Source organism: Lissotriton vulgaris, chromosome 5 (assembly GCF_964263255.1).
Source record: "Lissotriton vulgaris chromosome 5, aLisVul1.2, whole genome shotgun sequence".
NCBI classification, from domain to species: Eukaryota; Metazoa; Chordata; class Amphibia; order Caudata; family Salamandridae; genus Lissotriton; species Lissotriton vulgaris.
This window is the reverse complement of record NC_141693.1, coordinates 1,901,528,639-1,901,550,982: the sequence shown is the minus strand read 5'-3', so window position 1 is coordinate 1,901,550,982 and position 22,344 is coordinate 1,901,528,639. Positions and strand designations below refer to the sequence as shown.

At 44.2% G+C, this 22,344-nt stretch overlaps 1 protein-coding gene and 1 long non-coding RNA gene across 2 annotated transcripts in view; one reads left to right on the top strand and one right to left on the bottom strand.

Annotated features, from left to right (window-relative positions):
- LOC147717674 (E3 ubiquitin-protein ligase TRIM39-like) overlaps nucleotides 1-22,344 on the bottom strand; it is a 78,524-nt gene that overhangs the window by 1,933 nt on the left and 54,247 nt on the right. Inside the window, exon 5 of the mRNA XM_086924467.1 lies at nucleotides 20,091-20,206. Coding sequence (XP_086780593.1) covers nucleotides 20,091-20,206 — 116 coding nt within the window. The remainder of the gene's footprint in view (nucleotides 1-20,090; nucleotides 20,207-22,344) is intronic.
- On the top strand, nucleotides 4,766-5,145 carry LOC147717675 (uncharacterized). The gene is made up of 3 exons (XR_015296085.1): nucleotides 4,766-4,823; nucleotides 4,913-4,982; nucleotides 5,097-5,145. It is a non-coding gene; the product is annotated as an uncharacterized LOC147717675 (long non-coding RNA).

Here is a 22,344-nt window from a genome sequence, read left to right as displayed (position 1 = left end):
AATAGAAAACATAAGTTTAATAGTCAGTATGTGCAACACAAAACGGTCCCATTGTTTCAAACCACTATGCATGTTCAATACAATTTACCAATTGCAGATTTCATATAATGCAATTGTTTTCAAAGCACTTCTATTACGGACCATGAGGCTTCTAAGGCGACCAAGTTCAGGGGACAGAGATAAAAGGTCTCCATCTGCAAGGGACCCTTAGGTATAGGAGTGCTATAATCATTTCAGAAAAACTTTATTTCGGTCAATAAGACCGTAGAAGTATATGTACAGTACAATACATTTCATTAGAGTATAAAATTATAAAAAAAGGAATCCATCCGTTTTTAGGAAAGTGCATGTACATCACCTTAATATTCAATGACACATGTCCAACTCCAATGGCCTCATCAAAGTGCATGTGTGTTATATGTGCATTACAATGAAATTGTATCACAAGCCACCTTAGAGATAAAAAGTTACACATACAAAGAAAGAGTAAAAACTTAGGGGCTCACTATGATGGCAGAACAATCGGTGGCGATCGTTCCACCATCACATTGAGATTTACCCACCGCCATATTAAGATGGCGGTGGGTATTGCGGCGGATGCAAAGTCCGTCTGCCACTTTTCTGCCGGTGGCAACCGCGCTGAATGTCTGGCGGGCGGAGCAGGGCCACTAATATGGTGGGGGGTGGGGGGGCTAGCAGGCACTGTCCGCCATATTAGGATGTGTGTAGCCCGGCGCCTTTCCTTGGTGGCGATGCGGCCACGGAAAGGCTGGTGGGGACTGGGTTTGGGGGCCCTTGTGGTGGTGGGCAGGGGGTGGGGGGAGAAGGGGTGTCGCTGCACTGGGGGGGTACCCATGGTAGCCCCCTACTTTTCCATGCACAAAGTGGCAGGCACTATTCGCAATGTTAAAACGCTGGATGCGTCCGCCACGATGGCAGTCGCATCCTGATTTGGAGTGCGGAACTGCCGCCTTACAGGTGGGCGGTCCAGTTACCGCTAGGATGGTGGGCCGACTCAAATCCGCCCGTCATCCTAATGACCCCCTTAGTTTATCAATAAAGTTAGAATTTGAGACATTAAAAGGATTAAAAATTAGATTAAAATATTAGCAGATGGGGACAATGTGTGCGCTTGCGACTGTGAGAACAGATTTAAAAAGTCCAACACCTGCGCCACATTTGAAATTGAGAATAGAGATACATCGAAAACACAGGCTTGCGGGTGTCAAACTTCAGGACTCTAAATGCCGCCTCACAGTGTACGAACCCTACATTACTGCACAACTGGATAAGCCAGCGCTGCCTTGCTGGTTCGTAGCCAAGGCAAAAAAGGAAAGAAAACATGGAGGTCTGACTCTTCCTCACAGTTGCAGACAGGGCACCCTTGCAAGGCAGTTTTTTACCATTTACAGGAAAAGACACGGGCGGCAGGGTACCAAATCTGAACTGGACATATAATTTTCTTGCCAGAGGTGGTTGGATATCATCCAGGAAGGGCTCCATCATATACTCGTCTTTCGTTATCAGAAATTTGGCTGTCAAGTGTTCTACGGTCAAACTCCCTTGGATGGCTGCAAGTTTGTTCATTCAATAGGTTTTTACCAATTCAGATCGTGACATTGCAAGACACGCTTCCTCTGGAATACTCTAAAGACTTGGTTTTCCCAGCCTACAGAATTCTTCCTTTACGTATGCAAACAAAGGGATTTTTTGGACACCCGGAAACTAAATAGCTCTTTTAATTCTGATCAATGGACTGCCTGTTCCGCTGTCACCAAAATCTGCGCCAAAAAGTTAGGGTTCTATTGGGGATAAGATTGGTCTAATTCCTAGATCCAGCCGTAGCGGGATTAGGGGGGGTACTGGAGGGGAAACCCAAAATCTGCCTCATGAAGCTTTTCTATACTTATAGTGCCATCTAGACATGGGTTGGAGCAGGAGGTTTTGGCTTGGTTGAAGACCATAAACTAGGTCTTCAGAGTGTTAATCTCCAGCCCCCTGTTACAGAAGAAAACTAAGCCATCTAAAACCCTCTGGATGCCCATGGGTGATTTTGACATTAGATGGGAGTCATCCGCAAATATCATTGCTGGGACCTTTGTACTTGCTAGCTTAGGGGAGTAATTGTCCTTAACTTCAGTAATGTGGGCAACCGATGAGTTGACAAAGAGGCAAAACAGGGTAGGTGTGAGCACACACCCCTGCCTCTCTCCTCTCTCAACTGGAAATCGGGAAGGTAGTTCACCTTTCCCACACCTTACTTGAGCAAAATTACCTTCGTGCAATCACTTGAGCATGCTCAGAAGGTAACGGGGATCCCCATGTCTAAGTACCCCCGCCCCCCCCCCAAAAAAAAATTCTGGGCACCAAATCAAAGGCCGTTTTCAGATCCACAAAGATTAAATAGAGGCTGCCACAGTCCATTCTCACTGTTTTCCAAAACATGAGTTGAGTCTATATATTTGATTGACGTGGAAGAATTCTTTCTGAATCCGGCTTGATATGGGCTCTATACTTCGTGTTCTTCCATCCGCCTCTGGAGAGGATCAAGAAGTACCTGTGCACACAGTTTTAGCGTGACATCGATCAAACTGATCGGTCTGAAGTTTGCAGGTAGAACTGGTGAGCCCATTTGAAAACGAGGACAATTTCTACCCCTGCCCAGGTTTCAATATTACTACAAATACTACTGTCATCAATAAATAAATTGGGAAAAAATAAGAAATATGTCCCAAGAAACATACGCAGAACTCCACGAACAGCTATTCACAATTTAAAATCAGACACCACGGTAATAATCAAACAGGAAGACAAGGGCGGGGCGGTTGTCATCTGGCCTCGCAACATGTATTTGAATGAAGGCAATAACCAAGTAAATAATGCTACTTGGTACCGTAAGGTCAATGAAGACCCGGTAAGGTCAATCCAAGACAGATTTATGAGATCCTTCAAGTGGCAATTGAGGAAGGGTATTTGGGTCCAAAGGAGTGTGAATTTATGACGAAGGAATTTCCTCGAACACCGATATTATACTTCCTCCCAAAGATCCATAAAAATCTTGAGGAGCCACCTGGGAGACCCATCATCTCAGGTTGCGACTCTGTTCTAGAGCCTATTTCAAAGTATGTAGACTGGTTTTTGAAACCTTTTCTAAAAGATGTACATTCGGATCTAAAAGATACAACTGACTTCTTGAATAAAGTAGAAGGTATGCCTTTTGATGAAAATACCCAAATGATGGTTACACTAGATGTGACCTCATTATATACTCAGATCCCCCAAGAAGAGGCATTAGAGGTAATGGAACTCTACCTTGATAAGAGAGAACGTACCTCATTCATTCTAAAGTTGGCAGAAATAGCCTTAAAGAAGAATTACTTTAAATTCAATGACCAATTCTTCGTACAAGTAAAGGGCACCGCTATGGGATGCCCTTATGCGCCGGAGATGGCGGTGCTCTATATGGCGCAGTACGAAGAAAGATTTGTAGAAAGGAATAACCCTTTCTTATATAGATGATATCTGGCTCCTGTGGCAGGGGAGCCAGGTAGAAGTATTGGCATTCCATGACTGGCTAAATAACAGACATGTAGACATTCAATGGAGCAATACAAAAATGACTTTACTGGATGTTGAGGTTAAAAGTGTTGAAAATGAGCTGAAAATGACCCTTTACAAAAAAGAGACTGATAGGAATACCATCTTACACCATAGGAGTGCACATCCTAGAAGTCTAAAAGACAATATGCCTTACGGCAAACTTCTTAGAATAAGAAGAAATTGCTCAGACACAAAAGATTTCGAAAGGCACACTACGGAATTTTGTAGTGATATGAACAAAAGAGGTTACCCAAAAAAGTTGTTGAAGCATTCTTTCAAAAGGGCCAAATTTACACCAAGAGATTCCCTATTACAAGCGAAAGAAAAAAAGGCACTCGATACACTCGATTGCGTAACCACATTCGGCCCAAACACTAATAAATTCAAACAAATTGTATTGAAGAATTGGCATCTCCTTGAGTACCTTGAATGTCCTTTTCCCAAACCAATCTTTGCAATACGGAAAAACCAGAGCATAGGTCAGCAATTAATAAGAGCTGATGCGTTTTTAACTCCCCCAAAAAGTGATTTGATCACACAATGGAAGTTAAAGCCAGTTGAGGGACACAACAGATGTGGAAATTGTGTAGCTTGTTCCAATACGATCGAGGGCTCACAATTCACACATGAAGGCATAATGTGGAGACACTTAGGCTTTACAAATTGTAGGACCAAAAATGTTATATATGCCATTATCTGTCCATGCCCCAAAATATATGTAGGGAAGACTAGCCAACAGATAAACACAAGGATTACTCAGCATAGATCCAGGCTGAAAAACAAGGCCCCAAATGCTCCAATGGTTGATCACTTTTTGGACAAAAAACATGTGGAGACCGATTTCAAATGGACGGTTCTAGCAACAATACCTGTAACTAAACATGCATTAAATATTGAAAAACTGCTACTTCAAAAAGAAGCGGACCTTATTTTAAAATTCGATAGCGCCGCTGACAGGACTGAATAGTACGTCAGAAATTGCAAGAGTTTAAGCACATGCAGCTGCGGTTATCTTAAAAATTAAGCTAACTGTAAAATAAAGATAAACCATGCTCATGACGAGAACTAAATTGGGTTTGAACTCCATAACCCAGAATGCACTGAATGGGCTATGGTACAAGGTGCCGCCCCATGTTCCCCTCCCCCCTCCCCCAAAACTGCCAACTCCGCCTGGAAAATGTCTGCCGTGATAGCGACATGGTGTCGAGCTGCAAGACTGGGAGGTAAGATCATAAACTAAGAATTAAAAAGCGCTACTTTCTTAAGTAAGTACGTGTAAAGTACTCCGCCTAACGGGTTGTGTTTGTTGCAGAAAGTACGAAAGCACGTGATAACTGAGAGAAAGGGTCCGCGACCGAAGCCGAGACAACGACGGGATTAAGGTAGGCGTGTGAAGAAAAATCAAGCAGATAAATCACTGGGCTTTCTATGAGTCACGTTTAAACGTGCGAAACCGTGTTTCCAAACCGAGAATAACAATCGGTTTCTCTGTTCAGGTACAGAAAGTCCGACATGGCCCTGTGCCGAGCATAAAGCTTATTGGAAGTAGCTGGCCCCGCATTGCACTGAAATAACAAAATATACAGGTAAACTCCTTTTTGTTCCGAGAGCTTGAGCTACTGCACTGGCTAAAACGAGTCCTTCTTAGTGAAATTGAAATTAAATCCTTTTTTTCAAACTATGAACAGAATCACTGGGTCCACCAATATGAAAACTATGAGAAGTCCACACCAGTAAGATTAAGGTAGGAGAAACTCCTAATAAAAATGTATAGCGTCCTCTTAAAAATATCTGTGGGTCTTACGAGAAAAAATATTTTTTTTTCAGACAAGCCTCAGCTTAAATAAAGAAAATCCCAGATAAACGAATCCAAGAAACATAAGCAGATAGAAAACTTTCAGCTTAAAAGGTATTTAGAGAGCAGTAAATAAGAGCTAAATGCATAAAGAGCCTTATGATACGAACACTTTTAACTAAAAATCCGTTCGTCGATATTTTATAGAAAGTCAGAACAAGAAAAATAGAGAGCCCTGATGAGAATCTAGGAAAGGATACACCCTATGATTCGAAACGCGTCGGCATTTCAGCAAAGAGCATAAAAACAAATAGATTTTTTCTTGTAAATACCTTAACAAAAGGATTTATTGAGTACATGCTCTTTATGAATTCGATTTGTTCATTATATGAGTTATTCATACTAAATGATAAGATACTCAGTGTTTTTTTGTGACATAATTGTGTGTGTATTGTAATGTTTTATTTTTGTGAATAATAGCGATGTAAAATGTGTTATCTAGTCTAATGTGGTGGTAAATAATGTGTTGTAAATATATGTACATTTTGTATCATTTTTTCCTTTTCAAATAGATAAATTTTTGTTAATAAAAAGATAAGAATTTATAAAATCGTATAAATTAAAAAGAAAAGGTGAAACATAAAGAAATGTGTTTTACTGAGCATAAAATTGTTACAGCTCTCCAAAAAGTAAAAATAGAGATCTAGGCAATTTTTGTTTATTGCACGTAAAGGCCCAGCCTGTTCTCTTATCCCCCTTGGGCCACACTCCTGTGTTTATATAAACATGTTTCAGGGATCGGCATACCTTTCATGATGGCATTAAATAAAACCCATAAGTAAGGTACCCATATTTTTGGTTCTTCCCGGAAAAGGTCCCCCGGAAGCTTATCCAATCCCGGTGTTTTGCTGGAGGGAAGATTATTTATTGCATTTAAAACTTCGAGCAGGGTGATCTCGGCGGCTTCGTCGTATATGGCCCTTGGTGGAATTGTGGGCGTGTCATCATAAAGGCTGGGTGCTTCCTTCGTGGTATATAGAGCCTGGAAGTGTACTTACCATGCATCTGCTGCTAGGTTTGGTTCTATTGCTGGCTTGCCTTCACTAGTGCCCGTGCTAACAATAGACCGGAATTCCTTCCTTTGTTAGATAGGGCAGTTTTTAAGGAGTACCATCTATTCAATTCCCAGCTCTGTTTTGCTAGTCAATGGTCTCTTTATACAACACCCACATATGTTTGGTTAGTAACTTATCTTTAGCTTTAAGGGCCTCTAACAAAGATGGTTTCATCCTTTGGCAATTATTATTAAACCAAGATCGAGTGATCCGTTTTTTTCACCTAGGAGTGTATCTTTGGGTAAAATAAATCAGCCAGTTTAGATACCAGGCCTGCATGCAAATCTGCAACTTTGTTAATAGATACTAAATTACCCGCCACTGCGGCAGCTTCTCCTAATTCTGATAGGACTGCAACAATTGCTGTATATAGTGCGGTCAGCTTTTAAGGTGACTGCTGAATTACACTCCCCCCCCCCATTTTATTCTTCTCCCGCTTTTAGAGATTACTAGTCTATTATCAGGCAAGGGGGACGGTACTGCTGACCAATGCAATTCCAAGGTCCGGCATCTTCAGTCCCATGGACAAAGCATTGCGATAGCTATCATGCCGCGGAAGGACAGTGTAGTCAAGAACCCTGTTCCATAACCTAGTCTCCACTAGGATGTAATCCAGGAGAGAGGCTTTGCCTGTTCTATCAAATGTTGGATACCTCGGTGTGTCCGATACTGTGCGATTGTTGCACGCTCTCAGGGAATGGGTCATTGTGATCGCGTTGATTTGAAGTGCAAGCGGGGACTAGGCCTTAATTGGTGGAATTTGTGGATCGGGGATTAACCATTGCGAATCCTCTTCACTAGGGAGTCAGTAATATCGGCAAGAGGCTCGAATTGACAATCAAAATCTCCCCCAACAATCAACCACATATTTGGGGGGAAAGTAGGACTAAAAAGATTCAATTGGTCGCAAGTCAGGGATTCCTTGCTCAGACTTCCAGGTCAAGAATAGAGGTTAATGAAAGACAGTTTCAGCTTGGTGGGAAAACTAAGTGCTACACATTGGATGTCAATAGAGGAGTTCAGCTGATCAGCTTTACAGCCCAGGTGTGAGCCAACCCAGATACATTGACCCCTGGACGGTCTACCCCTACTCCTCGAGGTGGCTGGAATTGTAAATTATGCAAATCCCACCCTTACTGAGTCTTTCCATGCCCATGTTTCCTGGAACATGCAGATATCATATTGGTCCACAAAAAGCCCCCAATCAGAGAAAGACAATTTGCTTTTAAGACCAGCAACATTCCTTTTAAATATTTTTATTTCGAACTTTTTTTGGAGCGTACACACAGCACAACAAAGGAGAATTAACATCCAGCCTATTACAAATTAGTTCAGGAAATTGCACAACAAAACAACGGAGAAAAAAAATAACGAAAAGAGCTTAAACATAAAGGAAATAAGTAAATAAAAGGACAATGAATATATATCGCATTTCACATTACGGTTCAATAGATTGCATTAGCCAAAATAATAACACCATTATACTACATATTGTCCAACAACCTAAGAAAGGAAACCAATGAAAAGTAAAAGGGAGCAACAAGTATGCAGTGAAATTTTTCAGCTTTCCCGCATACCCCTTTTTCCAATGCCGGATCGGCTCCCAAATTTTTTTCCCCCAACCTCCTCGCTCTCCTACCCTTTCTCTCATATATACCCTTCTCTAAATTATAAACTGCCAGCATGGTGGCCAGCCATTGTTGCATAGCCGGAGGAATTTTATCCAACCATACCCTGGTTATTATCAATCTAAGAACTGCCATGGCAATAAACACAAATTCTTCATACCCAGTATCAGAGTCCCCGCTGACCCCCAACAAAATCAGATTCAGGATTATCTTAATCCCTAGGGCCCCTGCCATGAAACCTTCCAATCCCTTTAAGCAAAGGCTGAAGTTGAGGGCAAGTAGCAAAGATATGAATACTATCTGCCGCCAACTCATTGCATCGGGGGCAGTTAATCCCAGAGGTCCCTCCCCACTGAGCAATTCGTGACAGGGTAAAGTAAAGTGCATAGAGCGTTTTATAATGTTGAGATTGGAGAGGGGCGGAGCATAGCACTGCATAGCCTAGCTTCAAGGAGGCTTGAAAATAGCTTACATCGGTTTCCAGCTTCGTAGCCCATTTGGCAGCTTGCTTACCCAGATCATCTGGTTTAGTAGCTACCAAAGCGGCATAAAAGCTGCGAATAGAGCACTCCCCCCCCCCTCTCTATTGCTTCCAAGATGTAATTTTTGTCAAACCCAGCCGCCCCACCTATTTTGTTACTGAGAAAGCTCCTCACCTGAAGGTACTTGAAAAAACTCCTCCTAATAATATGGAACTTTGTCTCTAAAGATGAAAACTGCATAAGCCCCCCATCCGGTCCCAACAAATCTCCTAACTTGACTATCCCCTTCCCAGCCCAATCTGCCATAGTTGTGTTGGCAAAAATCAATGGCGGCAAGGAACGGTTCCTGTACAATCTAGTGCATCTGTTGAACCTCCCCAGACTAACTCTCTTTACAAACGCTGTCCAGACGTTATAGGCTGCTCTAATAGTTTTAAATCTCGTCCTCTTAAAATAGGAGGAATCAGTGCAACTCAGGAAGGCATTCTCTGTGCTAGTTCCCAAAGTAAATTCATAAACCCTAGTAGATAAAGCAGTTATTTTAGGATCAGCGCCACCGCCTCCAATTAGACCCTGCATAAACTGCAGCACAGCAGCCCAATAGTAAAGCCTGAAGTCTGGAGCCCCCCCCCCCCCCCCCCCCCCACCCTCCCCTATCCCTGGGTAATGACATGAACCTATAAGCCCGCCTGGTCTTCCCATGTGCCCAGATAAATTTGTTCAAAGTTGATTCTAGCTTGTTGAACCAATGAGCTTCAAAGAATAAGGGGATTGCCCTGAAAAAGTATAAAAACTTAGGGAGTATTAACATTTTAATAATGTTTGTACGACCGACCAGGGACAGCCGAAGATTATTCATCCTTGCCAGATGCAAACTCACTTTATTTAATAATGGTGTCAGATTGCGCTTCACTACCGTGTCTAAATCTGACGTAATCTCAACACCCAAATATACTGCTGCGCTAACCACCCGTGGGTCATCGCATACGGCATGTGGATTCTTCACAATTTGTGTCTTGTTTCTGTTAAGCTTATACCCCGAGATTCTCCCAAACCTGTGTGCCTCAACCTCTATTCCAATTATTGCAGAGGAAGGACTAGGGGTTATTATCGCAACATCGTCTGCGTATGCTAACACCTTAACCTTCGTACCTATTGTAGTTAGAGCTGGAATATTAGGGTTGCCGGACAGTTTGCGCAAGAAAGGATCCAAGTAAATTGCAAACAGAAGGGGAGATGAAGGGCACCCTTGCCGCGTACCTCTTCTTATCTGCACTTCCGTGGTGAGCCACCTATTAATCCTAATCTTAGCTGTAGGGGCTGTATATAGGGCTTGGACCGCTTTAATATATCCTTCCTCCAAGCCAAACCATCTCATCACCTCCCATAAATAATCCCAGGAGACCCTATCGAACCCCTTCTCAGCATCCAGGAATAGAGCCTCCCGGGATCTCCGTGGCATCGAACAAGGTGATGACCTGCCTAGTGTGCTCAGTGGTGCCCTTCCCTGGAATAAAACCATGCTGCTCCGGGCTAACCAGTCCCTCTATTACCGTAGCCAATCTTTTCGCGAGAATTTTAGAAAAAAGTTTAGCGTCTGAATTCATTAGAGTGATAGGCCTATATGACCCCGGGGCTATAGGTGACTTGCCCTTTTTTAGTAACACAATAACTTCTGCACCTCCCCAGGATGCTGGGATTGAAAGCCCTTGTTGTGCCTGAAGAAATGTATCTAATAAATCTACCAGCAGAGCTTCCTGAAATGTTTTATAAAGCTCCAGTGGGATCTGGTCTGGGCCTGCTGCTGTTGCTGAGGGGAGTTCCGCCAACGCCTCACACACTTCTTCGAGGTTAATAGGCAAATCTAGTCTTTCCCTCTCCTCCTCGGGGAGTCCATCTACAGTGACTTGGTTAAGATAATCCTTAATGTCTGTACTTTCTCCACCCTGCTCTATATCATATAAATCTGAGTAAAACTCCCTGAAAACCTCCCTAACGCCCACAGGATCAGCAATCAAACCCCCTTGCTTATCTTTAATGCACTTAATATCCCCTGCAGCTATTTTCTGCCTTGTCCTAACCGCCAAAACATGGCCCATCTCGAACACTTCCTCCTTTTTAGCCAAATATTTAGCTGCACTTTTACTAGCTATACCCTCTATTCCATCCGCCTTTAATACCATCATTTTCAGTAATTGCTGTTCCAAAGGGCTACCCGCTCGAATCAGTAAGGCCAGTTACTCCTCTGCTTCCATTAAGGTTTTAATCAATTCCTCCACCCTCATTTATTCATCCCTTTGTCTATGCATTGAATAACTAAGTGTTTTCCCGCGGACCCCCGCTTTAAACGCATCCCAAGCAATGCCCGATGATGTGCTCCCCCTATTGATCCTCAAAAAATCTTTGATCCAATTGCTCATGTAACTTACATATCCCTGATCTTTAAAAAGGGCCCTCTCAAATGTCCAGCAATATGGATTGACGGCTAACCCTCCTAATTCAATTGACAACACCAGACGGTTGTGGTCCGAAACTACACTGGGAAATTTCGTTATTTGTGATCTAGTGAGTAAGGAGTGGGATATCAAAAAGTAATCCAACCTTACCGTAATTCTGTGTGGGACTGAGAAATTAGTAGTACTGTCCATCTGTGGACATAAATTTGCCCACAGGTCTATTAAAGTATTATGCTGTGCCATATCCACTATGGCTCTGTGTGACCTTTTTTTCCTCCGGCTGTAGCCGTCTCTTCTGAATCTCAATGCCCGAGGGACTATTAAGATTAAAATCTCCACAAGAAATAATTGGCTCGGGCCAATTTGCCATTTCTAAATCAAGAAATTCAAATACATCTGGGTCATCCCCTGTGGATCCATAGACTGAAATCAAGGTAAACTTTTCCCCCTTAAATCCTACTTCAACGATCACCCATCTCCCCACATTGATCCTCGAGCTTTCTCCCGACTATACATTCCCTATCTCGGCCCAAAATAGCCACCCCTCTTGTCTTGACCCCTTGTTTGGTGTGGGCTAAAACGGAAAACCCTAGCTGCTCGAGTAAATAACCCTTCCCTCCCTCCACATGTGTTTCCTGCAAACACACCAGATCAGGCTTCATTATCTTCAAAAATGCTGCAACTCGGATCCTTTTTTGTGCATCATTCAACCCACAGACGTTAAGAGAAGCAATTCTGCAATGCATTAGAAAACTACGAAAGGTTGGCCCAGCTTCCAAACCAATCTCCCAACATACGCGATGCTAAATTGAAGGTGCTCCCGTGTGTGCTGTGTGTGCCCCTTTACTCCACTCCCCCGTTCCCTCCCTCCTTCTAACCCACCCTCTCTACCCCCCCCTCCCACCCCCCCACAGGCAAATAGGCCACCCATGGCCTATGTGTGGGCGCTTGGAAATGCAGCTGTCGCCCCCCCCCCCTCTCACATACTAATTCCAAGAACTAATAGAAAGAGTGTTTACCTAACCCAGGATACAAAGTAGTATAGTGAAGAAATTACCCCTGACTAATCCCCGAGCCTCATCCTCCCTTAAAACCCAATACATTCACCATGTACTCCTTGGCCTTAATTTCCGAAAAGAACATTTGCACCACCCCCTTAGTGATCACTTTCAGTTTTGCTGGGTACAGTAAATAAGCTTCCGACCCCAGAGCCTGTATGGGAGCAATATGATCTCCATCTGCGCTCAACAGTGACGTGGCAGAAGTCGGGCCTGGCAAAAAAGGTTATATCTCTAAAGGACAGCTTGGACTCTGGCTTGGCTTTTTCCAGAATTAACTGCCTCAGCAAAAAGTTGCCAACGTAAATCAAGATAGCTCTTGGTCTGCCCTCTTGAGTCCCTGCTTGGCCTTTCCCGATCTCAAATGGGAAACGGTGTGCCCTCTGGATTTCTCCCTCCCATTGCCATGACGCTAGCTCCGGAAGGGCCCCCTTTAGTAGGTTCACAACTAAGAGTCTAACGTCATCCCCTTCCAAACCCTACGCCACTCCCAGCAGTCTAATGTTATTCCGCCGCTGGCGATTTTCATAATCCTCTAGCTTCCATAGAACATCATCCGCCACTTTCTGCTGATCCTGTTTGAGAGTCCTGAGACTATTAAGGTCATCCTCCAGCTTCCCAGTCCTTTCCTCAACTTGGGTAACCCTCTCATCCACCTCGTGAAACCGCTTGTTCATCTTTCTCAGAGTGTTCTGAATTTTTTGGAGAGAGGCTTGAGCTCCAGGCAGGGGAGTGACGCCATCATGCTCCAGGTAAGTCTGATGTGGCTGAATAGTCCCAGTCTAATTTCTTTGAGGGGTCTGCGGGGCTATCTGCGGGGGTAGGTCTCCCTCTGGACAGTCGTTTTTTTTTTTTTTTGAGTACTTCTCTGAGCTGAGGTGCTACTCTCTGTATCCGTGAATTCCCCTGAACACTCCTCCTCACTGTCAACAGATTGAGAGTCTTCATTAACTGAAAAGAACCGGTCCGGTGATGCAGCACCGCCGGCCCCCACTCACTGAGGTTGCCCTGGTATGTGCTTAAATGTGGGGCACTGGTTGCTACTGCATTTGCCATAATCGGGCAGTTTCCCCACTCTCCCGGTGCTCCAGTCTCTTGTTCTCCCCTACAGCCCCCTCGATCGCGTTGTGCCCTACTATCTGCGGTGACTGTACTGCGGTCCCTCCTCCTGAGCCTTCTCCATCTTCTCCCCCACTGTTTGGGCCACGGATCCTTCCCACGGGGCCATAGGTACTCACGGAAATGCTGGTATCTCCGACTTCAGCCGAGACCTCTGCTCGAGCCTCTGAGCTACTCTCTGGTTCCTGCCTCTGCTCCGCTGCCGCCTTCACTGGTTGCTTAGCAACGGCAGAACCGGCATCCACGAGGACGTTCAGACCGACTGAGTCCTCTCCACGCTTCAGCTTCCCGACTGCAGCATCTCCAGCAGGTATGCTAGCGAAACTTTCCCCCATTGTGGGCTGGCGCAGGTTGTTTTCTTTGGTTCTTTGTTTAAGTGGCATGGGTTTACTGAGAGCGCTATCGCGTTGTGTACTCGAGGTGAGCAGTGCCTCGCTGCCTGCTTTTCTGCCCGAAGGTTTCCCGGCTCCAGCCAGAGCTTTCGAGTCATTTCTTTTTTTTTCCTTCCCATTCTCTTTCCCGGCTGTTTCAAGCCTGCTGTCTCCTTGCCCACTTCTTTCGCTTCGCTGCTTTTAACACTGCGCTGCGGCATACTGCAGATTACTTTGTTCGCTAGCGCGAGTCCAACCGTAAGCTTCCTTTGGGCTCGGAGTAATAATTTCTGGATAATGTCCCCAGTAGATCCCCGCCACAATATGCTTGTCCAGCGTCTGGCCTTGCTGCCTTGTATCTCTTGACCCAAAGACCAGGCATCCGCTTTCATCTCCTGGGTGGATCACACTCTGCTCATCTATGGATTGATGAGGGGAGAAGGAGTGGAATGCGACCATCTTGCCTCCAGACCAGCAACATTCCAAGATAGGACCCTCAGCTTACTCCCTGTGTTGTGCTAGTCAATAGAAACATCAAAAGCGTGGATGTCTGGGGTTTAGTTACCCTCTATTAGGGCGGAGGGGGGTTACCAAATGTTCTGATGGGTTGTTCCGCCCTTGTGACGCTGATGTTTAGGGATCGGGGATTATGGAGGCTAGTGGTCCAGGGAGCTCTTCCCGTGACCCTACTACTCCACCGGTCACCTGTTGTGTTAATATATCCAGGTCCATTGGATTTATCCCTCCCCAGGGTTGGTGGACTGGCTTGGTTGACTACAACCGAGCCCCTCTAGTTCTCCAGGAGACCTCTTCCCTGACCAGTTCCCATTATCAGTACTTGTCAATCCACTTCTTCCAGAACCCCAAATCTGTTTGTTACGGCTATGTTATAGAGCAAGGGTCTAAATGAGAGATACCTATGGCCAGTATTCGGATGTTCCAGTAGCCACCCACCAGGATCTAAGATAGTATTGACCCCATCTGGTATATAGCAGTGGGAGTAAAAATAGTTCAGTGGGAGGGCCCTGGGGGGCTGCGTTTCTGGCTTTTTAGACTGCATACTGCCTGAGGATTTTTAAAATTAATGACCACACAGTCCCCTTGTGTTTTGTGGCTGTTTCCCACCCAACCATCAATACACTCACACAGTGCATGGCCATCTCAGCCATTAGGAAGTCTCTAGGAAGGTTTCACAGTGACCAACTAGAGAACACAGGATCTCAGAGGCTCCCAAGTCCACTCTTTCCAATTATACATACTAACAGCTATCCCAAACTTCCCAAAAAAGTACCTGACTGGAATGTGGAAGTAAGCATCCAGTAGGTCCACAGCTCGCAGACTACCCATTCCGTAGAGGAAAGATAAGAAGTTATGCTAGCATGGAGAAGCTCTCTTCTGATCTACTTGCTGGCTAATCGCAGATCTAAGATGGGTCTAGATGGCTTTTTCGGGCTGCGGTTTTGAACTACAAAGTATATTTAGTATATGCCTTACCTCCAAGGGGAGAAATGGCTGATTCTATAACTCGCGGTCACAATGACGACGTGGTCTCCTTAAACAGATTGGATGGAATTTCAAATCTGGCTTTGGAGTCTTAGATGTAAGAGATTCCTTGAAGCACAGTGAGTAACCATCTCAACAATCAACACCCACTTGTCTGAATGTTTTGCAACTTTTATAAATGCGGAAGTTTAGCACCCACTTCCTTACCACTTCTAATACAGGGCATAAAGGAGAAGGTGAGGAACTGGGGTAAGAGGAGTCTTTGAAGACTGTTTGAGGAAGGTTGTCCTGAAGAATCAGAAGAATGGTTCTGCACGGATGTGTTCCAGGTTTTCTGCACGGATGTGTTCCAGGTTTTCTAGTCTCTGTTGACAAGAATATCTATGGCCCTTTGAACGGTGCGCCTACTGCCGCTGAGACAAATGAGGGGAGTGAACCCTTTGTTGATATCCCATGGTCTGTACTGTCATTTCAAGAATTTCTTCTCTTCCTCCTGTCCTATCGCCATCATGGTTGCTTAATTCTTTATTCTGAACATCTCTCAGTATGCTGACAAAATTTGGAAGAACTTAAGAAAAGCAGATTGCATATTTTGAATTACGGATCTGGTTTGAGAGTAGTAGCGAGTAAGAACTCTGTGGACTACTTTCATAACTGTAGCTCAGGTGGTTGTGCTGGTAATCTGGCTAGAAACCAGGCAGCCTTTTTAAACCACCTCCTCAAAATGTTGTGTCTAGGCAGGTGTTCAGAAAAACCCCTCTGCTTATCTTATATTTCTCAGTCATAGTATAGGCGGGCAAATACACTGTCCATTTTTACGCCCATAGCAACAATACAGCCCATTTTCTTGCCCACTATATCCATTTCTTTACTCTTCCTGTCAGCTGGTGCCCATGATTCCGTGGCCGAAGCAGGTCTTACTGCTGAGAGAATGGCTTTTGTTCTGACTTTAGGATCTCAGGGTGCTACTCATGGTAGCTTGTATTTGTTTAGTAAGTGAGGTGTTGCAGACCTGACCACAGCCATTATCAGGAACTTCGCTGCCCAATCAAGCAAGCCAGGTACTAGCAGTCACATTGGTTTGGGAATCTCTCTGGGTTGAAGCACTGCCATGATTTAGAAACTTGCATCTGATGAGTTTCCAGAGGGATGTTTAATTTTATTGATCCTCTGGCAAAAATAAAAGGTGATCTTAATATCCACTAGGAGAAACGTCAATGAGAGCTAGTTAAGGATGCTGGAGAATAGGCGGAATTAATGTTCCCATCATCTGAGTGGGAAGATCGCATTGGAGAATGAGGAAATCTATAATTCATATGCTTTCTTGGCATATGACGATAAACTAGATACATTGATAAAGAGGAGGCACAAGTAGAATTAAAGTAGGAGAATTACCAGGTGCACTTTTTAGCATTGTGCATGTCCTTTTTCTCTGCTAGCTGGTATTTTGATTTAATGTACTGAGAAACAACAGATTTCCTGAAAGCACGATGCATTTATGGTGTTTGACTTATCTGTACTGTTTCTTAGCTGCAGGGGACAACCAAACATGCAGCTGCAGAAGGGCAGATTCTCTTTGCAGGACCTTAAAAGGATCTGCAATCCTAGCAGGGGAGAAGGGGGCTAATACCCATTTTCTTTGGACGTCCGTGAGTAGATAAGAAAGTGTGAATGAAAAAGGCTAGGCCACACCAGAAGTGAACCATCAACAAACTAGCAAGACTGATATGCCAGAAGAAAATCAATGTAAATGGTCTCAACAAGGGCAGCTCAGTTTTTGAGTATTACTGGTGTAACCTTTTGAAAGCTTTCTGATTAACTCACTACTCAGGTAACTTTTGAGTGTAAGTCACAAACAATTGCACGATGTATTGCGGGGAAATAAAGATAAGGCTGTTCCCCTAACTCTGCTCCATACTATATATGATGGTGTTTCAGGGAGGAGCCTCAGATTTCACACAGATCTACTTCTACTGCCTGTCACATGTGAGATTGGAAGACAGGCCCCTTAAAGGGTGTGTGTGTGTGTGGCCTTTTAAATCACTTGAGCTCAGACATACAAAGGCCTTACGGCGCCAAAGGACTCAGCACAGCTGCACCTCTGACCAGAGACTAAAGACAACCAGACCCACAAACTTGCATGGTGCATATAACATTGGTGTCAACACCAAGGACAGGGCTGGAAGTGGAGAAGGCTTAGTAGTAGATGAAGAAAAAAAAAAAAACTGTACTCTGTTCCCACACAAGTACTCTGATGTACGGAAGCTGGTAATCGTACCTGCATGCACAAGCTCACTGACTCAAACTCCTCTGCCTGACTGAAGGTTAGAAGCATCTTGCAGGGCTCCAGAAATCCACTTGCATTTGTGAGTCAGATTCAATAATGACAAGCTCTTTTTAGGTCCTACTCGCCCTTTCTGGCGAGTAGGAAGACCAACTGACACTTGACCTCTGCCTCTGAAAGCAGAGCAAATGTAACAAGAAAGCAAGATGTAAAGGCATCTTTATTGCTCACAAACTGAATGAGCAATAAAAATGCTTTTAAATCTCGTTAACTTGTCACATTTGCTCAGCTTTCAGAGTCAACTGCTCAAGTGCATTTCAGTTAGGTCGAGGAGATGTACGGTTAGTTCCATTTTTATGATTTTTCGAGCCCTGAAGCATCCTGGTGCTGGGGATCCAGCTTGGTCACTGGAGGAGGATGAAGCAGTCTGTGGTTCCATGAGAGTACTGCGCAGAAACTTTCAACTGACTATCCATGCAAAAAATTAAAAATAAATAATCGCCCATCCTACCAACCAAGACCCGGTAGATTGCTAGGATGGACACCTGTATAGGGGCCAAAAGTTATTTAATTAGGGGTTGCGCCGAGAAGTTGGATAGGATTTTGGGCAGGCAGGGATGTATTTGGACTGGGACCTACAAATTCAAAAGCTCTCATTCACAACAAAGTGGACAGACTCATAGTGCAGTTACGACCAGACTACATGTGGAGGAGTCAAGGGCAGGCTGGAGGAGTAAGGGGCACAGGTTGAAATCCTGACACTGCAGAAGAAGCTGCCAATTTCTGAGAGTGACATCCTGGGCTCAATCACCATGCATGTATGCTTTGTTACTCCAGGGTGATATGGTCTGCATCTTGTTTTGTGCTCACTTTGTACATTTATATGCCAGTGTGTCCAAAACACCCAGTTGTTAAAAAACATTGCAAACTTCCCCTTCCTGAGCAAAACGTTCAGGGACCTTAAGTCTAGGATTGGGAACAGACCATTATCTTTCTTCGGAACAAGGAATTATTGTGTCCAACAACCCTGCTCAATTTTCAGTTCTGGCATGTGCTCCACTGTTCTTTTCAAGAGCGGAGCTGCGACATTCTGTTGTAAGATGGTGAGATGGTCTACGAGCAAGCAACAAGGTCAGGATGGGAATGGGAAAGAAGGCCGAAGGAATGGTAGTACATAACTTCACCATGAATTGAAGGACCTACTGTTCTTATTTAATGGCCTTCCAGGCCCACAAAAAGGTGGATACCCAAACTCCCATAGGTTCCCAATACTCTGATATGAGCATAAAAGAGCTATTTTTCTGTTTGTGCTGGGGAAGAGGAGGAGATACCAGAGTGCTGGGACCCAAGTATTCTAGCTTTACCTCGTCCCCTATATTGCAAGATTGGGGAGGTTTGGGGCTGCTTTTGCTGGCATTGCACCACTCTCGCTGGTGAAAATGAAAGCCCGCTCAGAGAGCATTGAAAGTGGCAAAAGTGCCAGTAGTCACAAGACAAATGTTGCAGTCCTAGGGATAGAACAGTCACTGCTGACCTTGAACCTGTACCAGGCTGAGTCAGCTTTATCTTCAAAGAGGCAGGTGCGATCAAGAAGGAGGTCCCATAAAGGTGGCCAGCTTGGCCAAAGAAAAGCTGGACATGTGAAGCCAAGTATGATGTCACATTGCAACTGTTGACTTCTTGACCAAACCACCCAGTCAGCAGTGTCCAGCCCCAATTTGATAATGTGTCGGAGGTCTTCTTGACTGTTCCCCAACAACTCTGAAAAATTACCCTTGAGGTCATCTGGAACATGGGGCGCAACTAACTAAGACAGGTCATACAAGACATGCGCATATCTGACAGAGGCAAGTGGCAATTAGACATATGCTGCCAGCTTTGGACCCAGCCTGGTGTTTGAGTATAATTCACAGTCCCCTGCAGAGTGAGAAGACTGGACGCAGATTGCATGCACACACGTCTGTGGCATAATTTGTTCACCCACAGGAGTAGCACTTCAAGAAAAGAGGAGGCATAATGGCTGCAAAAATTGGAGACAACAGCAAGAAAGCACATCGGACAACTTATGTCGACGAATGAGTGGAATGAAAAATGAAGCGGACACACTGCGAATGCTTAAATTAATCCAGCTTTCTAATGGGGGTGGGGAGAACAATATTATGAAACCTAGTTTCTGACAAATGCCATTGTCATACAGCTGGTCTCAGGATGATGTCCAGTGTCATGCGGAGAGTTCATGGGGATGCTCATTTAAAAGCAACTCATTCATGTTGGAAGCCCATTTAGGATTCTGGTTCACTGGAATGTACTGTGCCATGCAGCGGATTTAAGAGTCATGTACAATGTCATGCCACTCGTCAAAATGTTACCACTGAAAAAACAGCTAAATAAAATGAAGTAATGACTTTCCCAACTAATAATGACCATGTAATTGTGTTTCTAGAAAGGCCTCTCATCCAGACAAACAACCGTATTTGCCATTTCACACTTTTTAATGAATATTTAATTTTTCATTTTGTGTAAACAAAGCTTAAAGGTAATTCTGGTATTTTTGCAGTTCTGAAAATAATTAAAATCTGCAAGTGTATGAACCCAATCAATGAATTTTTAACCCAACATATGAAGTAAAAATTTGTTTTATTTCAATTTCGGTACACAATTTACAAAATGTTCTTTTACCTCTAAAATTGGTCATCTGGTTGTTTGGAGATTCTTTTTTTTTCTTTCCAACTTGCTGATTATTTTTCTGTTTAGCTTGAACGGGGTCTGGCTGTTGAAAAAGAGGATCTTTGTCCCTAGTATGAAGAAACATGGCCTGTTACTACAAATAACACATGTAAAAGAGAAATCATTGAACATAACAGCTTAGGAGTCCAGGGGAATTGTAAAATATGGCTCAAGGTCTTCCTCCTACAGTTCTAGGACCCGTGAACACTGCCAAATCTACAAATATTGAAAGCAGTTATTCAGAAGAATACAATAGAAGGAACCATGAGCTGGTCTCAATTGGAGTCTGTACCCATAGTGAACTTGAAAGATCAGCACTAGTCCTACCCATAAATATTACAGAAGTTACCACAATACAGAGAAAGTAGTAGAATAGAATGTCTACATGATTTGCAAATGAACTTAAAAATTAGCAATTTAAATATGCACCTAATATGACACCAACTTAGCAATACATAATACATTGAAGCGCCCAATAGCCATCTAAAAAACACAAGCAATTTTCTCACTATAGTCCACTTATGACCTCACCGGATTTCACTAAGCCAAACATTTGCAAAGTCAATAGGTTTGGCATGCATTTTCATATATAATCCGCCAGATCAATTTTGTCCTTGCTATGTGTGCATATGTTAAGTGGTTCTGTGTGTATGCTCGATACAAGGGTTAACTTTATTGCCCTTGTGAATATATATACACATAAATAAAAGGGGCAAAACCAGGTAGAGCAGGAGTAAAACCATAGGGAGGTTAGCCAAGAGCAATGTGAAGGGGTAGACAAGGAGTGATGGGTAGAGGCATAAGGACAGATTAGGACATGGGCAAGGGAGACAGACACAGGGTGGGCCGGAAAGGTAGAAGGTAACGAGAACATGCAAGATGTTAGAGTGGTGCCAGGGGAGGAGAGATGGTGAGAAAGAAAATGCCTGGAGAAGTGCGGAGGGAAAGTAACATGGGAAAACATGGAGAAAAGATGGAAGGGAGAAAGTCTTTGTACATGGAAGCAGGGAGAGGAACAAATATGTACAATAAGCAGGGGTATGGGTGACTGAAAGAGACACAAGCAAAGTAGAAGGCAAAAAGGTGAGAAGGTGACAGTGCCACTGGAAACTTAGGCACTGTTCATTTGGATTATCATATACGACTACCATATATGGAACACATGGATAGACCTAGATTTGTGGTTAAAGCTACTTATTAAGCCTCTTTTATTGGATACATTCCTTTATATATAAAGAAATTCCTTTTTGATTTGACATTGTTCGTACTGTTCATGTATCTTTGTACAGCTTGGACCACCAGGATAGTCAACGTCTTGCAGCTAATTCAAATAATATTTCTTTACAAAGGCAAGCTGCACTTTTGCCTAAGCAATATTGTTTTGGGGGTGGAGAGAGGGGTGATGAATGAGAATCAGGATGTCTGGGCCCTATGAAAGAGCGGATATAAAATCTCTTCTTAGCCGTTTAATATATCGTGTTTGCACATTCTAAGCAACCATCCCAGGTATTTGAAAGTCATCTGTACATCCTAAGCCTACACAGGTTTTTTCACATGAAAGTTAAAAGCCACCAATAAATAACAGCACAAGTGTCCGAGTCCATCCTGCAATTTACAGAAAAAAGACAAAGAGAATGGCTGTGGCTTTGTGGTGTTAAATCTCACTAACACAGCCAGAAGAAATGGGAATATACAAATGAGAAAAATAAAAATAAACTTTCAGGAGAAACTATATGTGAGGGGAAAGTTGTTGGACCATTGTATATTAACTGAGGGGCGTGGTTTCAGCGCCGACCGGGATGGCTGCGTGAGCGAGTTGCTCCGCGCCAAGTCCCGTACTTTCTCCTGTAAACCCGAGCCCCGGGTTACCTGGCGGCGGAATCCGAGGTCCTGGAGGGTCGCTGACCTAGTGGGCTGCATCTGAACCCCGTCGGGCCCCTAGACACCGAGTGTGGGCTGACCAGGCGACTAGACCGGTTTGGCTGGTGCGAGGCGCAAGATGGCAGCGCCGACGGAGTGAGAGCGCCGAGGGCTGAGTGCTGAGGAGGCGCGGGACCAATGGAAGGCGCCTAGAGGGCTGTTCCGAGGCGGTGAGCTGAGGAGCGGACTGGAGGTGTGGGACCGGAGCGGCAGCGGAGATCGGCGCGGTAAGCGGGGGTAGGCGGCGCCCCTCCCCCACCTGCTTTCCCGGCCGGCTGGAGAGCTG